Source organism: Geotrypetes seraphini, chromosome 4, assembly GCF_902459505.1.
Source record: "Geotrypetes seraphini chromosome 4, aGeoSer1.1, whole genome shotgun sequence".
Lineage (NCBI taxonomy): Eukaryota > Metazoa > Chordata > Amphibia > Gymnophiona > Dermophiidae > Geotrypetes > Geotrypetes seraphini.
In genome coordinates, this window is record NC_047087.1 from 256,953,758 (window position 1) to 256,974,991 (window position 21,234).

At 46.1% G+C, this 21,234-nt stretch overlaps 1 protein-coding gene across 5 annotated transcripts in view; it reads left to right on the forward strand.

Moving 5' to 3' along the window:
* KIF20B (kinesin family member 20B) overlaps positions 1-21,234 on the forward strand; it is a 237,092-nt gene that overhangs the window by 34,534 nt on the left and 181,324 nt on the right. For all 5 annotated transcript variants that reach the window (XM_033943513.1, XM_033943516.1, XM_033943517.1 and 2 more), the window contains exons 5-6: positions 3,102-3,240; positions 9,665-9,849. In XM_033943513.1, coding sequence (XP_033799404.1) covers positions 3,102-3,240; positions 9,665-9,849 — 324 coding nt within the window. The remainder of the gene's footprint in view (positions 1-3,101; positions 3,241-9,664; positions 9,850-21,234) is intronic.

Here is a 21,234-nt window from a genome sequence, read left to right on the forward strand (position 1 = left end):
ATAAAAACCTTACCCCCTCCCACCCTCCCTCCTTTAACCATTATCTTAATATGGGAAAAATGAAAATCAGTCATTACAAAAATCTGTTAATGGTCCCCAAATCCTCTTAAACTTATCAATATATCCTTTTTGTGTTGCAAATGTACGCTCCATCTTGTATATATATGGCAAACTGAGTTCCACCAAAAATTATAGTTTAATCTGTCGCAATTTTTCCAGTTATGTGTAATTTGTTGAACTGCTACTCCAGTCAATATAAATAAAAGTTTATTGTTATCTGATGAAATTTGACTCCGAGCTCTCATTGCAGTACCAAACAGAATCGTATCGTATGTCAAGGCTACCGGATTTTCTAACATCCTATTAATTTGAGGCCAAATTGATTTCCAAAATATTAATATGAATGGACAATAAAATAAAAGATGATCTAATGTCCCTGCTTCTAGATGACAATGCCACATCTATTAGACTTAGAGCTATCAATTCTATGTAAACGTGTAGGGGTCCATAAAGCTCTATGTAAAATAAAAAACCAAGTTTGTCTCATAGAAGCTGACAATGTGCATCTTAACCTCCAAGACCAAAGTCGTGGCCATTGAGATGCATTAATCTGTGTGTGTCAGACTAATGGTCCATCTAGCCCAGTATCTTGTCTCAAGGTGGCCAATCCAGGTCACAAGTACCTGACAAGAACCCAAGCAGTAGTAATATTCCATATTACTTATCTAGGGAAAACACTGGCTTCCCTCATGTCTATCTCAATATCAGACTATGGACTTTTCCTCCAAAAACTTGTCCAAATTTTTTTTTTTTTTTAAACTATGCTAACTGCTCTTACTACACCCTCTAGCAATGTGTTCCAGAGCTTAACTCCTCATATTGGTTTTAAAAGTACTCGTATTTCCCTGTAACTTTGAGTATCCCCTAGTTTTTGTAATTTTTGATAGAGTAAAATATCAATCCACTTGTACCCATTCTACACCACTCAGGATTTTGTAGACTTCAATCATCTCTCTCCAACTGTATATTTTCCAAGCTGAAGAGCCTAATCTCTTTAGTCTTTCCTCATATTAGAGTTTCACCCCCTTTATAATCTTGGTTGCTCTTATTTGAATCTTTTCTAATTCTGCTATATATATATATATATATTTTTTATTATTATTTATTTATTTATTTTTTTGAGATATGCCAACCAAAATTGAATTCAATACTCAGAGGTCACAGAGGCATTATAATATGTAGTCTTGTTTACCATCCCTTTGTCTATTGCTTCAAATACATACATAATCATTGTTCCAATGCAGTAGGAATGTTATGCTGAACCTTGGGGTACTCTGTCCATTCTCAGGAGCATACTGCAAAAAGATGTCACTCCAAGTACACCTTTTGAAACTTCCTCCTTTTCCCAGGAGTCTGCTGCCCCCTTCAGTTTCCCTTGCGGCAGGTGAGTATGAAAAGTGTCTTCTGATCTGCTCTGTTTTTTTTGCTCTTGTTGTGGCCTTTTAAATGAAATCAGAGATTCCTTTTGATAAGAGTTTACTCTGCCTGTGTGGAGAGAAGCAGATTTTAATTCTGCAACTGGTAGGTGTATCATTTGGGGATCTGGTTCAGCCAGCCTGCTGAAGATTAGTGGAACTCGGGATCTGTTCCCCTGGTGTTTGCTCACCCCTTTAACTTGGTTTGGGGCTGGAGTGCAGGCTGTTCAGGCGCTTATAGTGTTCTTTGGGGCGCTTAGGTGCCCGCTACGTTTCACTTCCCCCTCTTCCTCCCCTACCTTTTTATCCTGAATGATGGTGACAAATTCTGTCACAGTGTCATTCTCTAGTTTGGTCAGCCCTGAGGTGATTTTTTTAAGCTGTTTGTTTTTTAGCACCAAAATTCAGCAATGGTGGCCATCTTGAATTTTCACAAATTATTATTTTTCTTTTCTGAGTTCTCAAACTTCTCCAAAACAACTAGTTTTGCTTCCAGAGTGCCAGGGATGGAGTCTTCTGACTCTAATACCTCTATGTCATGCTTTGTTTTTGAAGGATGGGTGACTAAAGAGCTCCCTTGTGCCACATGCCGCATCAAGAGAGTCAGGCAGGCGGGAGCTTCAAGTTTTGCTCCCATGTGGGGCATGGCATATTGCTTTTGAGCGTGTTAGGGGAGCAAAAATTTCCCCAGGAACCCTGGAACAGTGGCACGGTGCACCAAACTGACTCCTGCTTTGCAGCCAAAGAGGAGGCATCTTCTCCTTTCTAAAGGGGAAGGAGAGTGTCTTACTAAGTTATTTACCTCAAAGTTTATTAATCTGCTCTGGCAGGCATATGAACATGGCCAAAATATGCAATTTAGGTCCGCTGAAGAACGGGTCTTAGCACATGCCTCCTAAGACTCCTTAGAGCACCGCTTCTATGGGAGCGGAGTGCCTCCCTGGCTCTGATTGTCAGTCGGACAGGGGATGAAAGTTCAGTCTTGATCCCCTTGGAGTCTCAAAGTGAGGCCTCCTTGATGGTAGATTTGGCCGCCTATGTTGAGGATCAGGATGGCCTATGTCAATTGGCAGGAAGGCACCGGCAGCACATCACTCAAACTAGAGCGAAACTCATTTATACATTAAAGTTTCATTATTGACTGTTACAACGTTATATGAGCAGATTGGTTTCGGGAGTTTCCCGTGTCTCTCCTTCTCCTGAATGCTTTGGAATAAACTGAAGGGGGAAGCAAACTCCCGGGTGAAAGAGGAGGTTTCAAAAACTGCGATTGACATTTTTCTGCAGTATGTGCATGAGAATGGACAGAGTACCCTAAGGTTCAGCATACCATTCCTATCTACTGGAAAAGAAAAGATATTATCAAGGTAAGAATCTAATCTTTTTCATAAATACATGCTGATCACAGAACATTAACAATTCATGAGTTAAAAAAAATTATTATATAGGTACAGACCCTTGAATCAAAATTCTCTCTCTTCTGAGAAAGCTTAGGTGGAACAGAAATGCCTTCAGAAGATGGCTAACTTTTAAATAAATAAATAAATTCCAAACTAATACATTTTTTTATTTCGACAATTGGTATATGCAATTTTCAAATGGCTTCTTTTGTTAACTATCATTTAGGTATTTGGACCAGAAACAACACAGGCAGAATTTTTTGAAGGCACTGTGAGACAGCCTGTGAAAGAATTTCTGCAAGGACAGAATCGTCTCATCTTCACCTATGGCATTACAAATGCTGGAAAGACCTATACATTTCAAGGTACTTTTTCCTTTTGCTTATGGATCTTATCACTATGGGATTGATGGAAGATGAAGAGTGAGACTAAGGGCTCAGAAAAAATTTTTTCATGATGCTTAGTTAATTTAAACATACAAACTGCTTTAATGCACAAACAGTCTTTATAACTTGGCAAGAGATCATCTGCTTTGCTTTGAGACATTAGGAGCCCAGTGTTCTCCCCAGAAATGTTTTCCAGCCGGGTGGCATGAAAAAGTAGCCTCTCTTTTACTAAGGTGTGCTAGCGTTTTTAGAGCACGCAAACCCCCGCACTATGCGGGAAAACTAACGCCAGCTCAATGCTGGCATTAGCGTCTAGCGCGCGTGCTAAGCGCACGCTAAAACCACTATCGCAACTTAGTAAAAGGAGCCCTAAATGTGTACTATTTTTATTAGTTAATTATTATTATTATTATTTTCCAATGCTCAATATGACTTCCTTTTAAAATGACCACGTCAAAATGATCTACCAACAATAAAATTTAAAAAAATACAAAGCATACTGTACACAGAGAAAATGTTAATTATTATTTATATTCTGTGAGTTTTCAAAGGGGTCAAGGCAGATGACTTTATGCAATGTCACCTTAGGAACAACTATACAAAAATAGACAAATATACCTCTCCCTTTTTGCTAAATCGCAATAGCGATTTTTAGCACAGGGAAATGCGTTGAATGCCCTGCGCTGCTCTTGATGCTCATAGGCTCCCTGCGATAAAAAAACGCTACTGTGGTTTAGTAAAAGGGGGCCATAGTGCAAAATATAGACAGCAGATATAAATTCTCAAAACCACTTTTTGTCTGATGATTTCATGAGTCTCTGGTTGCATTTCCTTCTTCTGACTGTAAATCCAATATTTCTTTCTTTATGTCCCTCCCCTTTTCTTTCTGTCTCTTTTTCTTTCTCTCTCCCCCCTGTCTGCCTTTCTCTCTCCCCCTGTCCCCCTCTTTATTTCTGCCTTTCTTTCTCTCTCTCTCCCCCTGCCTGCTTTCTTTCTCTCTCCCCCTGCCCCCCCAAGCCATCGCACCGATTTCTCCACTTCCCCGATTCTTTCCCTATCCCCTAAGCCACCATGCCGATTTCTCTCTGCTGGCTCGCCGACACATACAAGCGCCAGACACATACAAGCGCTGGACTCACAAGACTTCACCTCTGACGTCAATTCTAACGTCGGAGAGGAAGTTTCAGGCCAGCCAGGCAGCGATTGGCTGGCCCAGAACTTCCTCTCCAACATCAGAATTAACGTCGGAGGTGAAGTCTTGTGAGTTCAGTGCTTGTACGTGCCTGGCCTGGTCAGGGAGGCAGGAAGAAAAAGAATGGAAAGGCAACGCGATCGACTCACATTGCCTTTGCGATCTACTGGTCGATTACGATCGATCATTTGGGCACCCCTGCTGTTATGGTATCCTGTCCTGACCTGAGGAAAGGGGTTTAGTCCCTAAAAAACTGCCTTATTTCCATTTCCTATTTATAAACTTTAATCAATACAGTTACAATACTACTTGATTCTACGTAAAGCAACAAAACAATTTTTTTTTCTACCTTTTGTCATTTCTGCTTTAATCATCTTCTCTTCACTCTCTTCTTTCTATTCAGCGTTTGTCCTCGCTCCCTTCCAAGCAACATCTGTCCTCTCTTTGTCCCTTCCACCCAGCCTCTGCCCTCTCTCTCTCTATACCCCTTCCATCTACTGTCCACCCTCTCTCTGCCCCTTGCATCCACTGTCCAACCTCTCTCTGCCCCTTGCATCCAGTGTCCACCCTCTCTCTGTTCCACATGGCATCTTGCCTCTTTCTATGTCCCTTCAATAAACTGTATACCCTGTGCCCTTTCTCTCCTTTGTACAGGATTCATTTCAGCTTCACCCCTTCCCCTATGCTCTCGCATCTCTCTCTTCTCCTTTCCTTCCTTCCTTCCCACTCCACCCCATGATCTGGCATCTCTATCTCTTTCACTTCTCTCCCCCCATGCCCTGGCATCTCCCTCCTCCCCTCCCCCCATATGTGCTGACATCTCTCCCCTCACCATAGTCTGGTAGCTTCTTTCCCTCCCTCCCATGGCATCTCATACCTCTCCTCTCCCTTCCCTGTTCTTACTTCTCCCCTCTCTCTCCCCAATTGGGTGCTGCTGCAGCAGCACTTCTCTTCCCCTCCCCAATTGGGTGCAGCAGCAGCTTTTCTCTTCCCCCCAATTGGATGCACCAGCTTTTCTCTTCCCCCTCCCCCTCCCAAAATCGGGTACAGCAGCAGCAACATTTCTCTTCCCTTTCCATTCCCCCCCAAAAAAATGTGTGCAGCAACAGAACATTTCTATTCCCCCTCCCCTCCCCCATTCGGTGCAGCAGCAGCATTTCTCTTCCCATCCCTCCCAGCTCACACACCCGTCGGCAGAGTCACTAGGCAAGTTGTAAGCTTCCCTCCAGCTTACAACTTGCTGCTTTTACCTGCTTCGGGCCTTCCTCGTTGCCGGGTCCTGCCTACTTTCTGTTTCCGCGAAGGCAGGACCCGGCAGCGAGGAAGGCCCGAAGCAAGTAAAAGCAAGTTGTAAGCTTCCCTCCGGGGCTCTATCGTGTGCGTGCCGGCTTCCATTCTCTTCCCTCCGAAACCGGAAGTAGCGTCCCCGGGGGGGGGGGGGGAGAAGGGAAGCCAGCATGCACACGATAAAGCCCCGGAGGGAAGCTTACAACTTGCTGCTTTTACTTGTTTCGGGCCTTCCTCGTTGCCGGGTCCTGCCTTCGCGGAAACAGAAAGTAGGCAGGATCCGGCAACGAGGAAGGCCCGAAGCAAGTAAAAGCATGCTGGCAAAAAAAAAAGGCAGGCGTCAAACAAAATTTTCGGTGGCAAGTCAGCCTGGGAAGGAGCATCGGCGGCGGCAGCAGGATTAGCTGGGCGGTCATCTAAATCAGCCGGGTGCAGCGCCCGGCTGTAAGGCCCTGGGGAGAACACTGGGAGCCCTTCAGTTCATGACATGAAATATAGAAAATGGTGGCAGATAAGCCATATGGCCTTTATCCACCCTGCCTATCCACACCAGTTATTAAACTCGAGTTGTTTTCTTTCCATCAGATGTCCTTTGTATTTGGTGTTGGATCAGGACTTCCAAGCTTAAGGGCACTTAAAGCCTACCTTTCTAGTTTGCTTTTCACAGCAGTGGAACATTCTTGCTTTACTCCTGCCACTGTACTGTTCTGATAGTGATACTGTCAGCTTTTCAGCATTATATATCTTGTATATATAAAAAGCACAGCAGTGGAAGTAAGGAAAAATGTTCTGTTGCTGTTTTTGAACATTGATGCTGAGCCTTGGCTGATAGTGGCAGATGCTGGGAGTAGTGCAGGAGAAAGGAGCAAATGATGGGGGAGTGAGAAGGAAGACAGTGAAAAATATTGTGGGAGATGGAGAAGCAAGGTCATAAGCAGGGGAAGAGAGGATATAGGGTTGGTTGCTGGGTGTAGGATGAAGAAATATGATGGTAATATTGGAGAAGGAAGTAGATGGGTGTATCTTAGAAGTGGAGGAAGAGAAATAAGGGTAGATACAGAGAAAACTGAGCTGGACTTACTTCCGCCATCCAGCTCACACAGTCCTTCAATAACTTGAGGACAATCCAACACTAAAAACTACCACTTTCCTGCTCATACCTGGTTCAGAGGAAAGCCCTTTTTGAATCCACCTTCAAGTTCCGAGGCCCCAAAATCTGGAACAGCCTCCCGGGCAGCTTGCACCAAACACCTAGATACTTCCAATTCAGGAAAGCACTGAAAACACATCTGTTCTCTTCACTGCACTGAGCTAGTCCTATGCAATCATTTGTATAATGTCTGTCACTGTATCCTTTCTAATATTATGTAAGTTGTAATGATTCCTAGCTGACATTTGCAGGACAATACGATGAAACCTTCCACTCAGTGTGTGGTGGTGGTCAAAAAAGCAAACAAGATGCTAGGAATTATTAAAAAAGAATGTTATATTGCCTCTATCACTCCATGTTGTAACCTCACCTGGAGTATTGCGTTCAATTCTGATCTCCTTATCTCAAGAAGGATATAGCAGCACTAGAAAAGATTCAAAGAAAATAGACAAAGATGATAAAGTGGGTAGAACTCCTCTCGAATGAGGAAAGACTAAAACGATTAGGGCTCTTCAGCTTGGAAAAGAGACGAATGAGGGGAGATATGACTGAAGGCTACAAAATCTTGGGTGATGTAGAACTGGTACAAATGGATCGATTTTTCACTATCAAAAATTACCAAGACTAGGGGACACTTGATGAAGTTACAGGGAAATACTTATAAAACCAATAGGAGGAAATTTTTTTTCACTCGGAGAATAGTTAAGCTCTGGAATGCATTGCCAGAGATTTTGGTAAGAGCGGATAGCGTAGCTGGTTTTAAGAATGGTTTAGACAATTTCCTGGAGGAAAAGTCCATAGTCTGTTATTGAGAAAGACATGGGAGAAGCCATTGCTTGCCCTGCATCGGTAGATGGAATATTGCTACTCCTTGGGTTTTGGCCAGATACTAGAGACCTGGATTGGCCACCGTGAGAACGGGCTACTGGGCTTGATGGGCCTTTGGCTATTCTTATGTTATGAGCTAGGGAGTAAATAGTATCCTGCTTGCATCCCTGTAGCAAGTGTTTTGACAAGATAAAATTCAACTCTAAAGGGGAGAAGGGAAGGTATATGGAATACATATTCCTCTGTTAGCTAGGCCAGTGCTTATCAATCTTTTTGTGGCCAAATAAAATTGTATAACTCCTAGGAGGTTCAAAATACCGTTATACCTATGCAGAGCCCACCTAAGTCTTGACTCGAAACATGGGTGTTGTGACCCCTATTTGGGGTCCCTACCCACAGTTTGGGAAGCGTTGAGGCTAGATTTTTTTACTGGCTAGTTCCAGTGCAACAATGGTAGACGAGAAGGTGTGCATGCATGGTGAACTCTAAAATGTTTTCTGAATGTAGTAAGCAATTTCTGTGTGGGGCTTTGTTTGATGTAACCGAGGTGAGAATATGTATCCTGTTGACCTTGGAGAAATCTGCTACAGCAGGGGTAGGGAACTCCGGTCCTCGAGAGCCGTATTCCAGTCGGGTTTTCAGGGTTTCCCCAATGAATATGCATTCATTGGGGAAATCCTGAAAATCCGACTGGAATATGGCTCTCGAGGACCAGAGTTCCCTACCCCTGCGCTATAGGTAAGTAACTTTATTTTCTATAAAGTTAAAGGGCAATACTGAATTCATGATATAGCTTCTTGGTTTGATAAAATAAATTCTGTTGGACTGAGTGCATAGTGTTTAGCCTTCTTTATATGTATATCTCTATATGTAGGGTAGTTTTTCTCAAGTACCTAATTTCATTTTAGTTTGATACATTGTAAACCGCTTAGGTGAGTAAAATGCAGGAGCGGTATATCAAATCTTAAATAAACATAAACATATCTCTCTTTCCCTCTCTCTCGCCCCCATAGCTTTCTTATTTAGTGTTATACTGGAACTTGTTTACAGTTCAGTCAAGTTGCTTCATCCCTTTAAGTTTTGTCTTTTACCCCTCCTTTACCTGGATTTACAAGAGTAGGGTTTGAGTTCACAAATGCTGAATGGTTAATCTTGGCAGTATCCTATTGGAAAGTTTTAACAAACAGTCCATTCTTGTTATTCACAGTAATACTTTTCCCGAAAATGTTTGCGAACTATGAAATCGCAAATAATGAAATGTTGTCTATGGGAAAATAGAGATTAGTTTCCAAAAGTACACGTTATGCTTCAAAACTGCAGAAAGTGAACATTGGATTCTGTTGGGAGAAAAAGGTTAGGTTCCTGCATGGGACAGCACTTGAAGTACCTGTAATTCACTCTCCAGATGCTTGGGAGCCATATATGGAAGCAAAGCCTGTCCGTGAGAGAGTGAAAGCGAAAAAGATGTTTTCTATTAAGTGCTGGTTTGCGAATATGCAAACTCCGCTGAATCAACACGCCTCTCTCAGGAATGATCCTATCCTGTTCTTATTTAGACAACCGAGTCTTTCTTCGCTCCCCTCTTCTCCCCCCCACTTTTTTAAGGCCCCCCTCTCCTTAAGCTCCCTATGAACCCATTCTAACCTCTCTATGTAAGTCACCTAGAGCCTGAATAGGTATGAGTGACACACAAATGGAAGATTAGATTAGATATTTGCATGTTCACAATGTGTGATTTTGCCTAACGAGAATGGACTGTATATATAAACTGCTTCCGGGTATCTTATCAGATAAGAGTAGCATGAATAGTAAAGTACTTTTTGTTTTTATTGCTACAGACCTGTGCTTAATAAAAGAAATGTTGAACTGTTGGTAACAGTAAGTAAGGGGAGCCACATGTTAATTAATCAGAAACTTATCTCCTTACCATACTTTTGTTTTTTTAGGCACACCAAATGATGCAGGTATTTTGCCAAGGTCAATGAATATGCTGTTTGATAGTATTCAAGGACGATTATATTCAAGGATGGATCTGAAACCTCAGAGATGCAGGGACTACATAAGATTAACAGATGATCAAGTGAAAACTGAAATTGAAGCTAAAAATGCCATACTTCGTCAAATGAAAGAGGTAAGGAGGTTTTCTAGTGAAAAAAGGATTTGAAATGTTCCATTAAGAAAAGATGTTGCTTAGTAAGCTAAACTTATAAAATTAATTTTGTGTGATCCTATTTTATTTTGTTCATTGAGATTTATTAACCACCTTTATGAAGAGATTCAATCAAGGCTGTTTACAGGTACAATTTTTTTTTTAACAGTATAACAACAAGAAAATAGCTTTGTGATCAGTTGTTTGGAAGCAAAAGCTTTATGGTTGGATCTACATAAAAACACTAGAATTGCCATACTGGTTTTATTTAACATTAGAATTGCCATACTGGGACAGACCGAAGGTCCTTCAAGCCCAGTATCCTGTTTCCAATAGTGGCCAACCCAGGTCAAAAGTAGCTGGCAAGATCCCAAGGATTAAATCAAATTTTATGCTGCTTATCCTAGGAATAAGTAATGGATTTTCTCCAAACTATCTTAATAATGGCTTATGGACTTTTGTTTTAGGAAATTATCTAAATCTTTATAAAACCCTGTTAAGCTAACTGCTTTCACTACATTCTTTGGCAATGAATTCCAAAGTTTAATTATATGTTGAGTGAAGAGATAATTTCTCTGGTTTTAAATCTACTACTTAGTAGCTTCATCTCATACTCCCTAGTCCTAGTATTTTTGGAAATAGTAGACAAGTGATTTCACATCTATTTGTTCCACTCCTCGTGATATTTTATAGACCTCTATTGTATCTCCCCTGAGCTGTGTCTTCTCCAGGCTGAAGAGCCCTGGCAACTTTAGCCTTTCCTTATAGGGAAGTCACCCCAACTTTCTTACCATTTTCATCGCCCTTCTCTGTACCTTTTCTAATTCTGCTATATCTTTTTTGAGATGCGGCAACCAGAATTGCACATGGTAATAGAGGTGTGGGCGCCCCATAGAGCGATACAAAGGCTTTCACATCTCAACTTTATGCTTAACTGATTGAGGAAGCTCTTCTCCTAGTCCCCCTGCTGTCCATGAGTGCCCTAGATGCTTTAATTCTTGGCCGCAAGCCCCCTTTCTGGTCTCACTTGGGTGGGTTTTTTTAATTGTAGCAATATTCTGGGATCTCTGCTCCTAACTTGCCCTTTTCTACAGTATGAGATAATGGAGGCCAGATTGCCTGTCACTCATTTCCAGGTAGAGTCCCCTTCCAAAATAGAGGAAAGTATAAAAGGCCCTGCACATAAAAGCCCATGACTTCTCTGCAAGAAAGTCTAAGTGGTAGGAATGGCTATGATTACCCACATGGTAGGAGTGCTACATTTTGTGGAATAGCCAGAGTATTTTCTGGGCTTGATGAACTATAAGCTTAAACAACGGATAATGAAGAATACAGATCCAAGATGAAATAGGTAGAAAAAACATTTACGATTAAAGTCCAATTCCATGGGAGGTTAGCTATAAAAGGGAAAAAATAACCTCATGGTTTCATTTGAGGAAAGGATGGGTGTAGACTTCAGCATTGCCTTGGGAATCCTGCTGCCCAAGTACAACATTGCATTACAACCCAGTACTGAGGGAAAAGGAACCTGTCTTCAGTTGCATTCCTTATTAACCAGTCTAATTATAGCTTTACTTATTTTAATACTTGCTATCCTAAGAAGGAGAACAAATGATTTTTGCTATCTTTATCTCCATCTCAGGAAATATATCCTTCAGAAAATTGGAAAGACTAAAGGGACTCTAGTGTGTTTAGAGCACTTATATAGGAAGGGGTGTGTGTGCTAAATTAGATACACTATTATTATTATTTAAAGATATATGCTGTAGTCTTCTATAAGAAGAAAAATAGAATGGTGTAGGAAGAAAGTAATCCAAGAGACCAATAAGTAACAAGAGGAAAAGAACCAGTGCTCCCCCACAAATTTGCGGTCCGCGATTCGCGGTCCCGGTAATTCGTGGTATTTTCAGACTGCAAATGACCGGGCAGGAGAGGGCAGCTGGAGAGGTAGGAGAGGGCAGCCAGAGTGCCGGCGAGTGAAGGAAATCACGCGAAGTATGCTCCGACCGCCTCTTCCTGTGCTAAAGTCAAGCCTCAACTCCTGATTGATGAGGCCCGGCTTTAGTACAGGAAGAGACGGTCGGAGCATACTGCGAGTGATTTTCTTCACTTGCCGGCACTCCGGCTGCCCTATCCTGCCTCCCCTGCTAAAACAGGTATTCGTGGTTTTTCAACATTCGCAGGGGTTCTTGGAATGGAACCCCTGCGAATATCGGGGGAGTACTGTACTTGACTTTTGTGTGTGTGTATTGCTTTTGATAAACTGCATATACTGTACTTTATTTCTGGAGATCAGGTAGATAGTGCAGCTTCTTCAATTACCATGCGACTTGGGTCTGAACCTTTGTCTCAATACTCTAGAGAGGCATCTCCCTCCTATTCTGTGGTTCCAAGGTCTCGTACTCCTTCTCCAGATGAGTCCTCCACAAAATCTACTTCTTTTGCTAAGTTTGTTTTTGATATGGGACAGGCCCTCAAACTGGATCTTCATTCTGATTCTAAGTATACTCTAGAATACTTAGCGGACATGGAACTTTCTCATCCTCCCAAAGAGATTTTGAGATTACCTATGACTCCACTCCTTAAACTTTCATACGGAATATGGAAACTCCCTATTCTATTACGGCTATTCCATCCAAATTGGAATTCAGATACCGTACTGTTCCCTATAAGGGATTTGAAAAATCTCAATTATCCCATCAGTCCCTGGTGGTGGAATATGGAAACTCCCTATTCTATTACGGCTATTCCATCCAAATTGGAATTCAGATACCGTACTGTTCCCTATAAGGGATTTGAAAAATCTCAATTATCCCATCAGTCCCTGGTGGTGGAATCATCTTTGAAAAAGACTCATCCTTCCAAGCTTTATGCTGAAGTACCTCCAGGCAGGGAGGGTCGTACCATGGGTTCATAGACAACAACTCGGAAGACAAAGGTGCGCGCCGACAACTGAGCACAAGATGGAGGCGCGCGCCGAAGAAAATTACTGTTTTTAGGGGCTCCGACGGGGGTTTTTGTTGGGGAGCACCCCCAGTTTACTTAATACAAATCGCGCCGGCGTTGTGGGGGGTTTGGGGGGTTGTAATCCCCCACATTTTACTGTAAACTTAACTTTTTTCCTAAAAACAGTGAAAAAGTGAAGTTTTCAGTAAAATGTGGGGGGGTTACAACCCCCCAAACCCCCCACCGCCCCCACAACGCGGCGCGATCTGTATTAAGTAAAGTGGGGTGTTTCCCCCCATACCCCCTCCGTCGGAGCCCTAAAAACAGTAATTTTCTTCAGCGTGCGCCTCTGCGCTGCGCTCAATTGTCTGCTCGCGCCTTTGTCCCGGCGCGCTTTTGACCTGACACCGTACCATGGACAAGTTTGGCCGCCATTTATACCAAAACTCGATGATGGCCAACAGGGTTCTTAACTATAATTACACTTTTACTACCTATTTCAACCATTTTTTGAAATTGTTACCTTCCTTTTATCCTGACATTTCCAACCCACGTCTTCCGGAGTTTAAGCAAATCCTCAAGACTTTCTCAGTTAAAACTGAGCAGCAGGCTCCTATTATACTTTTGAATTATCGTCTCGAGTTTCTGCCTTTGCTGTAGCCATGCGTAGACTGGCTTGGCTACGTATTGTTGACATGGATCCCAATCTTCAAGATCGATTGGCCAACTTACCTTGTAAAGGTAATGAATTGTTTGATGATTCCATTGAAGTGGCTACTAAGCGCCTCTTGGAACATGAGCACTCTTTTGCTTCTCATTCGACCGAAGCCAAGACACCTCCAGCTCGGGCATACAAACAGACACAACGTCGTTACCCTCAGAAAATGACTCCTGCTTTTTCCAGGCCTCCACCTCGTTGTCCTCAGCAGCAGCAACGTCAACAGAAGTCTCAAACTCCTGCTGCCACCAAGCCAGCTCAGTTTTTTTGACGTTCCCAGCTTGAGCATTCCACCTCCCTGCATCGGAATTCTCTTCTGCCCATTGGGGGTCGTCTTTCCCATTTTTATCATTAGTAGGAAATGATTACCTCTGGGTTCTCACCATTCTGCGAGAGGGATACTCTCTTCATTTGCTTCAAGTACCTCCAGATCACCCTCCAAGAGAGCGTCTTTCCAATCGGTCGCAACTTCCTCTTCTTCAGGAAGCTCAGGCTCTTCTTCGCCTTCAAGTTTAATAAAATCTTTGATTAATCGCTTAATCATATATCTAAATGACGGGTGGAACACCAGGCAGAAAATCTAGTCCACTTCTGGCCATAACAGTGCCGAGTGGACGGCTTTCTGGAAGCTACCAAAATATCTTGTACAGACTGAGAGAACTGGAAAGAGTCGATTAGGTTGAAAGGAAGCAAGCTGTTAAGTGTAGAGACTGCAGGTTGGGATGGAGTAAGGAACCCTGACTCCGAGTAAGCAGAGAAGGAAAAACTGGTAGAAGCAGAGGCTCCCTGGTGCTGAGTTGAAGTAGAAGGGAGTACCACAGTTGTCTGGGCCACCGAGGAGCTATCAGAATCATGGTGGCATGTGCTGACTTGAGTTTGACAAGAGTCCTGAGAATCAGCGGAAACTGAGAGAAGGCATAAAGAAACTGATCCCTCCAGTCTAGAAGAAAAGCTTCTGCCTCGAGACGCTGAGGAGAGTATATCCGGGAGCAAAATTAAGGCAGCTTGTAGTTGAGGGGGGATGCAAAGAGATCTATCTGCGGGGTCCCCCAGTGAGCAAAAACTTGACGAAGTGTGGGAGAATTGATTTTTCCACTCGTGAGATTGTAGAAGGCGACTCAATTTGTCCGCCAGACAGTTGTGTTGACCTTGAATGTAGATAGCTCTGAGAAAGATGTTGGCGATGAATCGCCCAAGTCCACATCCTCAGAGCCTCCTGACACAGAGAATGGGAACCCGTTCCACCCTGTTTGTTGACATAATACATGGCCACCTGGTAGTCCGTCTGCACGAGAACCACAGTATCATGAAGAAGGTGTTGAAAAGCTTTGAGAGCATTGAAAATCGCTCTGAGTTCCAACAGATTGATATGACAACGACGGTCCTGCAGAGTCCACAGACCCTGGGTACGAAGGCCGTCGACATGGGCTCCCCAAGCATAAGTGGATGAGTCCATTGTGAGAACTTTCTAATGAGGTAGAGTGTGGAACAGCAAACCTCTGGAAAGATTGGAAGAGAGCATCCACCAGTGGATAGACTGCCTCAACAAAGGAGTTACTGTAATCTCTTGAGAAGGCGGGTCGATCGCCTGTTGCCACTGGGATGCCAGGGTCCACTGAGGAATACGAAGGTGAAGCCTGGCAAAAGGAGTCAGGTGAACTGTAGAAGCCATGTGACCGAGTAGAATCATCATTTGCCTTGCAGAAATTGATGGAAGACGAGACACTTGATGACAAAAGGCGAATGAGGGTATCTCGACGTGATGGAGGTAGAAACGCTCTGAGGCGGACAGTATCCAGGGTGGCCCCAATGAATTGGAGAGATTGAGATGGGGTCAACTGGGATTTTGGGAAGTTGATTTTGAACCCCAGACTTTGGAGGAATAGAATATTATCCCAGGACAAACAGGCAGCATATTCTTAACGCATGGGTGACGTCACCGACGGAGCCCCGGTACGGACACTTTTAACTAGAAAGTTCTAGTTGGCCGCACCGCGCATGCGCGAGTGCCTTCCCGCCCGACGGAGGAGTGCGTGGTCCCCAGTTTCTTCGTTTCCACGGAGCGAAGAAGACGCATGTGTTTTCAACGGCCGTTGAAAAGTCAGTTCCTGCCTTCCCGCTCGCGTAAATTTTCGTTCTTTTTCTCTTTTTCCCTTCGGGTTACTTCCCTTTTTATTTTCAAAAAAAAAAAAAATTGTCGATTTTTCTTTATTTTTCAGGCCGGCCCCAGCGGGGCCTGTTGCCACCATACAGGCCTCCGTCTTCGATTTTGCGGAGGCCGTGTTTCCCTTCATGCCCCCTCAGCCGGGCTTTAAGAAGTGCCAGCGGTGTGCACGCCCGATATCCCTCACCGACCTGCACAATTGGTGCCTGCAGTGCTTGGGTCCGGATCATCGGGCTGACACCTGCACCCGCTGTGCCACTCTTAAAAAGCGCACATTGAAAAATAGGCAGATCCAGCAAAATATTCTTTTCGGTACCGGATCTGCCATGGAACCTGCCGCGACGTCGACAGCACCTCAAAAGTCGGCACCGACTACTTCGACGCCACCGGATCCTTCTTCGGGGTCGCTGGCCCCAGGTAAGCCGGCTAAGAAGCCTTCCACTTCCCTTGAGCGCCCTCCTGCCACGGCTGCGACTCCGGTCCTCCCGGCATCGCGCCGACCCCACAAATGCTCCGCTCCGATATCGGTGAGTGCCTCGTCATCGGCCTCCTCATCGCCGGAGCGTGGAGCGGCACCTATGGTACCGAAGAAGAAAAAAGCGGTACCGGTGCCTCCCCTGGAAGACCGCATCGCAGCCATACTCCAAACCCAATTACAACAGCAGCTGCAGCAACAACTCCAGCACCTGTTGCCGGCAATGTTGGCCCCACACCTTCCGGTGCAGGACCGGTCCGAGCCTCGCACGGTCCCATCGGTGTCGACCCCCTCGGTACCGCTTAACATTTTCATGCCAGTGCTCTCGGCTGAACCACACCGTTCCCATCCTACGGTGCAGGCCCGCTCTGATACCGACCCTTCCCGGCACCCGGAACGGCGCCAGTCTTCCTCTCCCGGTACCGCCTCGGTATGCTCCGGCAAGTCTCTCTCTCCAAGACACGCCATACCGAGCCCTCCACACCGACGTCCCGCCGTGCGCACCCTGACATCAGGGACCTGGACTTATGGGAAGAATCCCCACCCGGTACCGAGGAAGATGCTTCATCGACAGACGAGGAACCCTCGATGGCTGATACCGGTTCAAAACCCGAACAGTCACCAAATTCCTCAGGGAGATGGTGGCTCTTTCCATTCCCTTAGAGTCCGACTCTAAAAAGTCCCAGGCTTTTCTTGATGCCCTAGACTTTGAGCAACCTCCCAAGGAATTCCTTAAGTTACCCGTCCACGACATCCTACGGGAAACTTTTTACAAAAATTGGGAGAACCCCTTCACTGTCCCCGGGGCCCCTCGCAAACTGGATAGCTTGTACCGGGTCATTCCAATCCCAGGGTTTGACAAGCCTCAATTGCCCCATGAATCTCTGGTAGAGTCCACCTTGGTAGAGTCCACCTTGAAGAAAACTCAGGGCTCCAGTGTCTATGCCTCCACCCCTCCTGGCAGAGAGGGGAAAACTATGGATAAGTTTGGCAAGCGCCTTTTCCAGAATGCGATGCTGGCCAACAGGGCAAATAATTACACCTTTCACTTCTCCTTCTACATGAAGCATCTGGTGCAACAACTCTCCACCTTACAAAAATACATCCCTGAACGTAAGGTCCCCCTCTTCCAACAGCAAATTTCCAGTCTGCTCCAACTCCGGAAATTCATAGTGCGCTCCATTTATGACTCGTTTGAGCTGACCTCTCGAGCATCTGCCATGGCTGTTGCCATGCGGCGTCTGGCCTGGCTGAGGGTTTCTGACCTCGACATCAACCATCAAGACCGCCTGGCTAACGCACCTTGTCTTGGCGATGAACTCTTCGGGGAGTCCCTGGACTCAACAACCCAGAAACTCTCGGCACATGAGACCAGGTGGGATACTCTGGTGAAACCTAAAAAGAAGACTCCGCCTGCTCGCCCCTACAGACAGCAGTCTTCCTACCAGCGCAGGTTCTCGGCCAGACCTCTCAACCCGCCACAACAGCAGCCTCGCCGACCTCGTCACCAGCATCAAACTCGGGCTCGCTCCCAGTCTCACCAACCTGCCAAGCCTCTTCCTCCGTCAAAACCATCTCAACCCTTTTGACTCCTTTCTCCAGGGCATAGCCAGTCTCCCACCATCATTGCCTCTTCCTCAGCCTATCAGAGGACGCCTCCAACTTTTCCTCAGCCGTTGGGAGGTCATCACATCAGACCAGTGGGTCCTCAACATCATTCGCCACAGCTACTCTCTCAACTTCCAGACTCTTACACCAGACAGTCCTCCCATAGAGTCTGCTTTCCACTCCTCCCAATCCTCCCTCCTCCTGAGGGAGGTCCACTCCCTCCTTCTTCTCAACGCCATCGAAGAGGTACCCTCAGACCAAAGGGGTCAGGGATTCTACTCCCGCTACTTCCTGGTTCCCAAGAAGACAGGAGACCTCCGTCCCATCCTCGATATCCGGGACCTCAACAAGTGTCTGGTCAAGGAAAAGTTCAGAATGCTCTCCCTTGCCACGCTTTACCCTCTTCTCTCTCAACACAACTGGCTATGTTCCCTAGACCTCAAAGAGGCCTACACTCACATTCCTATCCATCTGACTTCACGTCGCTACCTCCGATTTGAGATACAGCACCGCCACTATCAGTACAAAGTGCTACCCTTTGGCCTCGCATCATCGCCCAGGGTGTTCACCAAATGCCTTATTGTGGTGGCAGCCTTTCTCAGGTCTCACAACCTCCAGGTGTTCCCCTACTTGGACGATTGGTTGGTGAAAGCACCTACGTCTCCACTTGTGCTACAAGCCACTCAGCACACCATCTCCTTCCTCCATCTCCTGGGGTTCGAGATCAACTACCCCAAGTCGCATCTGCTTCCCACACAGCGACTTCAGTTCATTGGAGCCGTTCTCGACACCACTCTGATGAGGGCGTTTCTCCCCTCCGACCGCCAACGGACCCTGCTCCACCTCTGCCGTCAGGTGCTTCTTCATCACTCCATTCCAGCTCGGCAGATGATGGTTCTCCTTGGCCACATGGCCTCGACGGTCCATGTGCTTCCTCTGGCGCGACTCCATCTCAGGACACCTCAATGGACTCTAGCCAACCAATGGTCACAGACCATGGATCCTCTTTCTCATCCCATCTCTGTGACATCATCTCTTCAGCAATCTCTTCAATGGTGGTTGAACTCCTCCAATCTTTCCAGGGGTCTACTCTTTCATCTACCCCCTCACTCCATGATCATAACCACAGATGCCTCCCCCTATGCATGGGGAGCTCACCTGGGAGATCTTCGCACCCAGGGACTCTGGACCCCTCAGGAACGTCAACATCACATCAATTTCCTGGAACTCAGGGCCATGTTCTATGCTCTCAAGGCCTTCCAGCACCTTCTCTACCCTCAGGTTCTTCTCCTGTGCACAGACAACCAAGTCGCCATGTACTACATAAACAAGCAAGGCGGCACCGGATCTCCCCTCCTCTCTCAGGAGGCCATCCGCATCTGGACCTGGGCCACGGCCCACAGTCTCTTCCTCAAGGTTGTCTATATCCAGGGTGAACAGAACTCCCTGGCCGACAATCTCAGCCGCATCCTTCAACCTCACGAGTGGACTCTGGATCCTCCCAGACTCCGCTCCATTTTTGCTCGGTGGGGCACTCCTCAGGTGGACCTCTTTGCAGCTCCTCACAACGATCAGCTGCCCCATTTCTGTTCCAGACTCTTCTCTCCTCATCGTCTGGCCCCGGATGCATTCCTGCTCAACTGGACGGATCGGTTCCTCTATGCCTTTCCTCCACTGCCTCTGATGTTGCGGACATTATTCAAACTCCGCAGGGACAGAGCCACCATGATTCTCATCGCCCCTCAGTGGCCTCGCCAACACTGGTTCTCCCTCCTGCTCCAGCTAAGCTCCAGAGAACCCATTCCTCTTCCTGTGTTTCCTACTCTACTTACACAGCAGCAACAGTCTCTACTTCATCCCAATCTGTCCTCACTCCACCTGACAGCTTGGTTTCTCTCGGGCTGACCTCTCCAGAGAATCTGTCTCAGCCTGTCCGTCGTATTTTGGATGCCTCCAGGAAACCGGTCACCCTCCAATGTTACCATCAGAAGTGGACCCGGTTCTCCTCTTGGTGTCTACTACATCACCACGATCCCACCTCATTGGTGGTGGAAACTGTACTGGACTATTTGCTCTCTCTGTCCGACGCTGGCCTCAAGTCTACCTCAATCAGAGTCCACCTCAGTGCCATCACTGCGTTTCATGAGCCTATCCTCGGAAAACCTCTCACGGCTCATTCCCTGGTTTCCCGGTTCATGAGAGGCCTCTTCAATGTCAAACCACCTCTGAAGCCTCCTCCAGTCGTCTGGGACCTGAATGTGGTTTTATCAGCCCTCATGAAACCTCCTTTTGAGCCTCTTGCCACAAATTCGCTCAAATTTCTTACGTGGAAGGTGCTTTTCCTCATTGCCATCACCTCTGCCAGGAGGGTTAGTGAGCTGCATGCACTGGTTGCCGACCCACCTTTCACTGTTTTTCACCATGACAAGGTGGTTCTGCGTACCCATCCTAAATTCCTTCCCAAGGTGGTCTCGGACTTCCACCTCAACCAGTCCATTGTGTTGCCTGTCTTTTTCCCTAAGCCCCATTCTCATCCTGGGGAACAGGCGTTGCACACGCTGGACTGTAAGCGTGCCCTTGCATACTACCTTGACCGCACCAGGGCTCACCGCTCGTCCCCTCAGCTCTTTCTGTCCTTCGACCCTAACCGTCTAGGTCATCCTGTCTCTAAACGGACGCTTTCCAACTGGCTTGCTGCCTGCATTGCGTTCTGTTATGCTCGGGCCGGTCTCTCACTGGAAGGTGCTGTCACGGCCCACAGGGTCAGAGCTATGGCTGCTTCTGTGGCTTTCCTCCGTTCCACGCCCATCGAGGAAATCTGCAAGGCTGCCACTTGGTCCTCAGTTCACACGTTCACTACTCACTACTGTCTGGACACCTTCTCCAGACGGGATGGACACTTCGGCCAATCTGTGTTACATAATTTATTTTCCTAATGGCCAACCATCCCCCCTTCCCTCTCTGTTCGCTTTGAGGTCACCCATGTGTTAAGAATATGCTGCCTGCTTGTCCTGGGATAAAGCACAGTTACTTACCGTAACAGGTGTTATCCAGGGACAGCAGGCAGATATTCTTACGTCCCACCCACCTCCCCGGGTTGGCTTCTTAGCTGGCTTATCTTAACTGGGGACCACGCACTCCTCCGTCGGGCGGGAAGGCACTCGCGCATGCGCGGTGCGGCCAACTAGAACTTTCTAGTTAAAAGTGTCCGTACCGGGGCTCCGTCGGTGACATCACCCATGCGTTAAGAATATCTGCCTGCTGTCCCTGGATAACACCTGTTACGGTAAGTAACTGTGCTGTCTGTTGGGTCACTGCAATAACCCCTTGTTGTGAGGGGACTTTGATTAGCCAGTCGTCCAGGTATGGAAAAACTTGAAGACTCTGAGTGAGAAGAGCTGCAGCCACCACCACCAGGCATTTTGTGAAGACTCTGGGGGAAGAGGCGAGCCCGAA